At 39.2% G+C, this 9,144-nt stretch overlaps 1 protein-coding gene and 2 non-coding genes across 3 annotated transcripts; 2 read left to right on the top strand and 1 right to left on the bottom strand.

Annotated features, from left to right (window-relative positions):
• The first annotated feature begins 1,540 nt into the window (after window positions 1-1,540).
• On the top strand, window positions 1,541-1,614 carry TRNAN-GUU (transfer RNA asparagine (anticodon GUU)). The gene has a single exon. It is a non-coding gene; the product is annotated as a tRNA-Asn (tRNA).
• A 109-nt stretch (window positions 1,615-1,723) lies between these two features.
• Window positions 1,724-1,797, top strand: TRNAN-GUU (transfer RNA asparagine (anticodon GUU)). Its single transcript has one exon. It is a non-coding gene; the product is annotated as a tRNA-Asn (tRNA).
• A 2,218-nt stretch (window positions 1,798-4,015) lies between these two features.
• Window positions 4,016-6,850, bottom strand: LOC149503425 (uncharacterized). The gene is made up of 2 exons (XM_089735749.1): window positions 5,542-6,850; window positions 4,016-5,171 (listed from the first exon to the last, which is right to left on the bottom strand). Exons 1-2 carry the CDS (start codon window positions 6,625-6,627, stop codon window positions 5,154-5,156), a joined length of 1,104 nt encoding a protein of 367 aa, XP_089591875.1. The 5' UTR covers window positions 6,628-6,850; the 3' UTR covers window positions 4,016-5,153.
• Between the last annotated feature and the right edge of the window lie 2,294 nt (window positions 6,851-9,144).

Below are 9,144 nucleotides of genomic sequence, written 5' to 3' on the forward strand. Positions count from 1 at the left end.
TCATCGAAGGCAGGTACACGGTGGCGGGGTGGTATACGAAGGGTGGTGAGACATTGTTATGTTATGAGTCATTTGTACTTACCTGCAAGTTATAGTACATTATGTCGAAAAGAAATGTGTTGTTATGCATTCGTTCTCTGAATTTCTTTAGTGACACAATGGCTACTTCTTTGTTTTGTATCAAAACGGCAGAATTTATTCAAAATAATATTTGCACGTGTTGTTATCAACTATGTGTTAAAAAATTTCACTGAAATAAGAATAAATCCCGAAAAGTTACAGAGTGTTAATTTCTGCCGTTCTCGTTAACTTGCTGCGGCGATATGTGGTGTAAGTGTGCGAATAGTGATTTTTTGATTGAACCCACAAAATGACAAAACTAAATACACTATCGATAACGCTTATCGACAACAATAATGCGCATCACTATGCCCGTCCATAAGGCTCGTGAGTGGAAGAGAGAGGGAAATACTCGCTTCACTGCTCCGATTTTTGATGACCCAAACTGCAGCGACAAAATAATTCTACTATAGTATGTTATGTATTTTTTTTGACACAGTGACATCATAATTCAGTAGATCAAGAGAGAACACGATAATATGATAAACAAAATATACCTACTGCTTTCATTACGTTGAAATGTCTTTTTTGTTGATTCAACGGTTCATATTCTGCATTGATCGATACACGTCATCACTGTCTTTGGTCAGCCCATACCGCGGGCCTCGAAGGTCAAATATCTTGGCGTCACCCTCGACAGAGGGATGACATTCCGACTCAACATTAAAACGGTACGCGACCGTGCCGCCTTCATATTAGGACGCCTCTATCCCATGATTTGCAAGCGAAGTGAAGTGAGGTGACACTACAAAACTTGCATACGCCCCGTCATGACCTATGCAAGCGTAGTGTTCGCTCACGCAGCCCGCACTAACTTGAAACCCCTTCAAATCATTGAATCCCGTTTTTGCCGTCGGAGCCTCGTGCTTCGTCAGGAATATCGACCTCCACGACGACCTGGGCCTAGAGTCCACCAGTAAGTATCTACAGTCGGCATCAATGCGCCATTTCGATTAAGCGACACGACACAAGAACCCTCTTATCGTGGCCGCCGGTAACTACATTACCGATCCTGAGGACCAAATGGTAAACAGTCGACGTCGCCCGAAACACGTCATCTCGAATCCTCCCGATCCACTAACGGTGCTTTTAGGTACCTCAAGCACCGTTCATCGTCCTCGTCGAACCCGTCGCTTGCGACGAAGGACTCGGCGAGTTAATTAACCCACAGACACAGCCCAGCCCAGAGTTTCTCGCTGGATCTTCTCAGTGGGTCGCGTTTCCGATCTAGTGGTAGATTCTGCGAAGCACGGCTCCTGCTAAGGTTCGTGTTAGCAATATCGTCAGGTTTGAGCCCCGTGAGCTCACCTACTAGCCCGGTGACGCTGATATGGTCTCTCTATGTCATCAGCTTAGGTAGGAAAAAAAATGTAATATGGATTCTTCAATCTTATACTGTACATTTAAGCAATATGTTATCGCCTCCGTGGCGCAATCGGTTAGCGCGTTCGGCTGTTAACCGAAAGGTTGGTGGTTCGAGTCCACCCGGGGGCGAGACTGTTTTTGTACTTCCATTATCCAATTGAAATTGGACCAAATTGCTATATTTATAGGGAAGTATTCCCTCTGACAGCGGTGCTATTTATCCAAGAGAAGGTCCATCGCCTCCGTGGCGCAATCGGTTAGCGCGTTCGGCTGTTAACCGAAAGGTTGGTGGTTCGAGTCCACCCGGGGGCGAGACTGTTTTTTGTTAGAATTTCACACTTAAATATTTATTTAACACAAGCTATATCACAAGTTAAATTAGTTATTTATGCTTATTAAAGTCCTGCTTTAACGCCACCACTACCTTTGTGACTGCCATGTTACCTGAATTTGTTTCTCAGTCGGAGTCAATGTTTTAATGACCGATATTGTGAATTAGATATTCTGAATATTTTATTTAACATGTTATGTACGAGGATATGTTTCTTAAAATTGCTGAGAAGCTCTTAACTATGAGTATTTTAAGCTTCAGGTCAGTTATTAACTTTTTTTAGTGTGCACACGGATGAAAGAGCTCACGGCTTACCGGGTGTGAAGTGGTTAACGAAGCACATATATAATGTGAATTCCGCCATCTACCTTAATACACGAGGTACCCACATTATTGTTATATTGTAACGTCTAATGCATCTTTCAAATCTTAATTACTATCTGTCCCTTTTTACCTTGACAATTTTGTAAAAAAAGTAGAAAAAGAATAAAATATTTTATAATGATAAATTGAAGATCATAGAACCAATTTTTCATATATGGATTAAAACACTTAATTAACTAATAAGTATTATTTAATATAGGAGCGCACACTTAACCGAACACTGTTAGGAAAAGACAAGACGGAAGTTGAGTTAAGAGCGAGATAGCTACATTTTAGAATTACAGGTATCGAATGCGTTTAGGTATTGGTTTGATATCTCACACTCTCCCCAACTTATAATAAACATAAATGCCATCAGCCATAGATTACAATACCTCTAAACTACACAAATGCATATTGCTTTTAATCATCACACTGTGAACATGAAACTATTTGGTCGACGTGCCGTTTCCATGTTTGACCTTCCACATCTATCATATATGTAAGACCTGGCACTGACTCAGCTAGTACTACACCTTGGACCCATGGCTTAGCTTCCTTCCTATAGTCTCTAACCATAACCTTTTCCCCCACTACCAAATTAGTTTTTCTATTTCCTATCTTCCTTTTGCTGACTACATTTTTCATGTTTTCCTCTATAGGTGGTGGACGTAACAAACTAAATCTATTCCTTATTTCCCTCCCCAACATAAGTTTTGATGGTGCTACCCCTGTACTTTTCTGTGGTGTACTTCTATAGTCATTTAAAAATATATTAATTGCTGTTGATAAGGTGTGACCGTTTTCTTTAATTTTTGTAACAGCTGTTTTGAAAGTTCCTACAAACCTCTCAGCTGCCCCATTTGTAGCTGGGTGATAAGGAGCTGAGAATGTGTGTTTTATTTGATTGCATTTACAAAAATCCCTAAATTCAGAGCTAGTGAAACTTCTACCATTGTCTGTTACTAAGTGGTTTGGTAACCCAAATCTTGAGAATATATTCTTAAAAGCTTCTATTGTTTTGTTTGAAGTGATATTACTCATTTCAAATACTTCCGGCCATTTAGAATAACTGTCTACTACTACTAAATACATTTTATTGTAAAACGGTCCTAAGAAATCTGCATGAAGTCTATGCCATGGACCAGGCGGTATTGGCCATGGTTTTTGAGTTTTTGGTGGGGTCTTACTATTTTGTAAGCAAATCATACAAGTCTGTGTTACTAATTCTATGTCCCTATCTAATTTAGGCCACCAGAAGTATGACCTAGCAATTTCTTTCATGCGCACAATACCAAAATGACTTTTGTGTATTTCAGATAGTATCTGATCTTTACAAGATACTGGTACAATAATACGAAACCCCCAAAACAAACATTCTCTGTCAATACTTAGTTCATTTTTCTAATATAAAATGGCCTCATTTCTTTAGTTATTTGTTTTTTATGCGGCCAACCATCCATCATATAGCGAACTACTTTAGTCAATATTACATCTTTTTTGTTTCACTTTGAATTTTCTTCCAATCTAACGTTTCTATTTCAGCATTGTTTACATGATAAACACTACTTGAATTAGCACTTACAATTAAGGAATGGTCATTTATACAATTATTTTCAAATTTTGTTACAGTTCTTGATAAATAATCTGCCGGATTCATACATGTTTTAATATGACGCACCCTGTAATTAAAAGCGGACAAAAATATAGCATAATGTTGTAACCTTTTTGCTGCCATTTTAGGGATACTTTTGTTGGGCCAAATATTCGTACTAATGCAGCATTGTCTGTTTCCAACTCAAAGTGTCTGCCATATATATAGTTATAGAATTTAGTTATACTAAATATTATAGCCATTGCCTCCTTATCTATAGTAGCATTTTTTTTTTCTGTATCATTTAGTTTTTTACTGGCAAAAGCTATAGGCTGAACTATACCTTGTTCATTCCTATTTGATAGGACTGCCCCCAATCCTGTTTCTGAGGCATCACAAGTTAATATCAAAGGCCAATTAATATTATAATGCTGAAGACTAGAAACATTAGCTAATTTCTGCTTGACTATTAGGAATGCTTTTTCACACTTATCAGTCCAAAGGAATTTATTTTTCTTAGTACATTCATACAATGGTGTTATCAAAGTTGCTAGATTTTTGAGAAATTTTGAATAATAATTAACTTTTCCTAGAAAAGATTTTAATAATGATAGGTTAGTAGGCCTTGGTGTATTTAGAATAGGTTCTATATTAGTTTTAATAATACTAATTTTATTTTTGTCTACTCTAAAACCAAATACTTCTAAACATTTTGTAAATAATTTACATTTTTCTTTTTTAACTTAAACTCACTTTCTTGTAGTCTGCCCAAAACTTTACACAATGTTTCATAAGTATCTTGCAAACTATCTCCCTTAATATAGATATTATCGATGAAAACAATTATGTTTGGTATACCTTCCAACTTTTTAGTCATTAGACGCTGAAATGCACCAGGTCCTGAACTGACCCCATATGGTAAATAATTATATTTGTATGTTCCTATCTCGGTTACAATGGTTGTGCAATCCTGGCTTTCTAAACTTAAAGGCGCTTGCAAATATGCTTCTTTTAAGTCCAATTCGCAGTAATATTCGCCCCCTTGTAGGGTGTTTATAATGTCTTCAACATGCGGTAAAGGGAAATGATCTACTTCCAAACACTTGTTTACTGTTAACTTGTAATCTCCACACAATCTTACTGAACCATCCGATTTTAAAATTGGTACCACAGGGGTGCCCCATTTACTGTGTTTTACTACTGTGATCCTACCATTGTCCAATAATCTTTTTATTTCATTATTTACTTTGTCCTTAAGAGCATATGGTACGCGTCTCACTGGTAAACACTTAGGTTCTACCTCCTTTTTCAAAACTAAATTTATGACATCGCCTTTGAAATTTCCCCAGCCTGGGCTGAATACTGCTGCGAATTTTTTTTCTATACTATTTTGTGCATCTGAAACATTTAAAATATTATTATTATAAATTTCAAATTCTTTTCTTATTTTCGGTGGCCACAAACCTAAGGCGTTTAGCCAATCTCTGCCTATTATGCGGGGTGACTTATTTTTTACTACAAAAGCTTTTAAGTAAACACTTCTGTTACCATATTCTACAGATATATTATGAACTATGCCTAGTGGCCTTGTTGTGGATTGATCGAAATTTTTAAATATTATGTCACAATCTTGCAGTACGTGGTTTATTAAAATGTCATTTTTGTCATTTTCCGTGATTACTGTCACTTCTGAGCCTGTGTCTAGTTGAAATGGTAGCTTACACTCCTCCATTTTTATGGTTATGTAGTAAGGTGGTATTTTACTCACAGTGTTACATGCATATGTTTCATAATATTTTGGTTCAAACTCAGTGGGTTCATTATCTGTATTTTTATCCTTTTGTTGGTTATCTTCCTGCAGAACATTTACTTTTCTTTGCTTCTTGGGACACATTCTGAAGATATGTCCTTGAATTCCACATTCAGAGCAATATTTTCTGTTGAGTCTGCAGTCCCGCTTTAGGTGGTTCCATTTTCCGCAGCAGTAACATTGATTTTTTTGTTGGTAGGTATTTCTTTGCTGTTGTGGTGATTTATTGGTTGATTTGTTGACAAATATTTCCGAAACTTCATTTGTGGCCCCGTTTGCTTGTAATATTGCTGCTTCAACAGTGCGGGCTAATTCAATGCACCTTTCTAGTGTTGCATCACCAGCACTCTTCATCAATTCAAACTTTATCATTTTTGAGAACACTCCGTCCATTAGTTTCTCTTTGACTTGGTCCTCCATATCTTTGAAGTTACATTTTGCAGCAAGTTTCCTCAGTTCCAAGACGTAATCTTCTACTTTTTCATTCGGTGCCTGGTTCCGCTGTCTGAAATTTGCTCTTTTAATGGCTGATGGTAGTTTTTGATCATATTTTGCTGCTAACTTGAAACAAAGTTGGTCAAATTTTAGATCCTGTGGTTTTTTTGGTTTACATAAATAAGAGAGGACTTCATAAACTTTGGGTGCTAATTTAGTGATTAATAGTGGTACTTTTTTTTCATCGGACACTTCATTAACGATAAAGAAACAGTCTAACTGTTCCTGGAACACTGACCACTTTTCTCCATCAAAGGATTTCAAATTTGATATAAGTGACATGTTGGCTGATAACTGAGCACTATTTTTGTTAGGTTCTTTTAATTTATAGTAATCACTCGTTAATTTTCGTAGTTGATCAAGTGTTGCTTCCGATTTATAAGTTACGTTTTCACTCTCAAGAATATTTTGTAGTTGTTGTTTGTTACACTTGTATATAAATGTGCGTTTGCCTTGTTTAACTAGCGTCACTATATCAGGTTGTTCAAGATCCGAGTTTTCTATGTCGTAATATTCTAGATCGTCGTTTTTTTCTTCTATTTTCGACATGAATTAATAATGTAATTTGATTATTGCTTATCGAAGGTAGATATCCTTGAAGTTAATCACGCGTTAGTTTAACACATTGTATTTTAAATTTGAGGGTACATAGATATTAGGACTGCCTTTAGATCATGGCGGCTCAATATCATTCGCAACTAAGTTCACACTGAAGCATTGTTGAAATTTTTATTTATTAAAATGCTATAATTATTTAGTGTATGACCTTGATTTATTAATTTGCACTTGCTTTTCTCGGTTAGAATCCTCGTCGCCACTTTCATATATGGATTAAAACACTTAATTAACTAATAAGTATTATTTAATATAGGAGCGCACACTTAACCGAACACTGTTAGGAAAAGACAAGACGGAAGTTGAGTTAAGAGCGAGATAGCTACATTTTAGAATTACAGGTATCGAATGCGTTTAGGTATTGGTTTGATATCTCACACAATTTAAACAGAAAAAGTCCGTCCCTATGGCACGTGGAGCTTTCTTGGCCCGGAGTAAAGCGCCTAGTACAAGACCGTTGGCCAAATTCAGTTGAAAGCCCCCTCGCTCTTAGAGACCTTAGGATCTTGATAGGTATATGGAGATATAACCCAAGAGGAGTTAACGTCAGGCAGTTGGGCGATCGTAAAACTCTGCCAAATTCCTATAAGAGGAAGTAATGTTGCGTCGACCGCACGCAATGATGGATAAGGACAAAAAGAATAAAAGTGGGTCTATCCGCGAGTTTAAATAAAACGCCCCACCGTCAGCAATTTGGAAAATAATAATAAAATAAACACGTACGTATTAGAAAAATTGGCTTCTTTTTGTTACCCTTATATGCAGACGAGCATATGGCCCACCTGATGGTGAGTGGTTACCGTCGCTCATGGCGATCAGCAATGACAGGGGCAGAACCAAGCCGCTGCCTACAGTTTAATACTCTCCACAAGCCTCGTTTGAAGAAGGACATGTCATAGCGCTCGGGAAACACCTTTTTTTTTTTCCTACCTATGCTGATAGCCTTGAGAGGCTATTTCAGCTTCGCCCTAACGTTTGTAGGTGAGCTCACGGGGCTCAAACCTGACGACGATGCTAACACAAACCCTAGCAAGAGCCGTGCTTCGCACAATCTACCACCGGATCGGAAACGCGACCCACTGAGAAGATCCGGCGAGAAACTCAGTGGGCTGTGTCTGAGAGTTAATTTGCTCGTCGAGCCCTTCGTCGCAAGCGACGGGTTCGACGAGAACGGTGACCGGTGCTTGAAGTACCTAAAAGCACCGTTAGTGGATCGGGAGGATCCGAGATGACGTGTTTTGGGCGACGTCGATTGCTTTCCATTCTGTCCGCAAGATCGGGAATGTAGTTACCGGCGGCCACGATGAGAGGGTTCTCGTGTCGTGCCGCTTTATCGAAGTGGCGCATCGACGCCGACTGCAAATACTTACTGACGGACTCTAAATCCAGGTCGTCATGGAGGTCGACGTTCCTGACGAACTACGGGGCTCCGACGGCTATCCTGCAAAAACGGGATTGAATAATCTGGAAGGATTTTAAGTGAGTGCGGGCCGCGTGAGCGAACACTACACTTGCATAGGTCATGACGGGGCGTATGCAAGTTTTGTAGAGTGTCACCTTATTTCTAAGGGACATTTTATTTCGCCTGCATATCATCGGGTAGAGACGTCCTAGAATGAAGGCGGCACGGTCGCGTACCGTCTTAATATGTGGGCGGAATGTCATCCTACTGTCGATGGTGACGCCTAAGTATTTGACCTTCGGGGCCCACGGTATGGGCTGGTCGAACATCGTGATTGGGCGAATGGCGGAGGCGGAGGTGTCGACGCGCCTAGTCGGGAGAGGGATGCTCAACGTGGTGTTCGGAGGGCGACCCCTTTTGAAGAGCACCGCTGTGCTTTTCGTGGGGTTGATGTCGATGCGCCACTTCCGGAACCACTGTCCCATGGTGGTAGCTGCGGTCTGAAGTCGGGAAACACCGTGGAGGGGAGCTCATTCCAAAGCCTGACAGTACGTGGCAAAAAAGATTCGTATCGAGATTTGAAAGTTTGCACTGTCGCAACACCCCTAAGTCCTTTAGTCCGTGGCATATATTAGGAAATATTTATTATATAACTACCCACGATTTGCAAACAAAAAACGAGACCAAATGAGAGCACTCTTTATGTAAAACTAGAATGGTCTTATCCTTGCAGACTAGACAACAATGAACCATAAATGCGTTTTCAGTGAACTAAAATATGAATGTCTGAACTTATACATAAGTGTAATTGAGACCCTGGTTAACACGTCCCCTATGGTGTAACGCACTCTGATATGGCGGACATTGACGTAACATGGTGCGAGGGAATCGAGCATTCTCACTTCATCTCTTAAAAGTCGTTGACAGGGTTTTATTACTTTGGTATGTAAGGTTTTTAATATTTTAATTGCTTCGGTCGGTGGGTGAGCTCACTGCCTACCTGGTGTTAAGTGGTTATTGGAGCCCATAGACATCTACAACGTAAATGC

The sequence above is a fragment of the Bombyx mandarina genome, chromosome 02 (assembly GCF_030267445.1).
Source record: "Bombyx mandarina strain Sakado chromosome 02, ASM3026744v2".
NCBI classification, from domain to species: domain Eukaryota; kingdom Metazoa; phylum Arthropoda; class Insecta; order Lepidoptera; family Bombycidae; genus Bombyx; species Bombyx mandarina.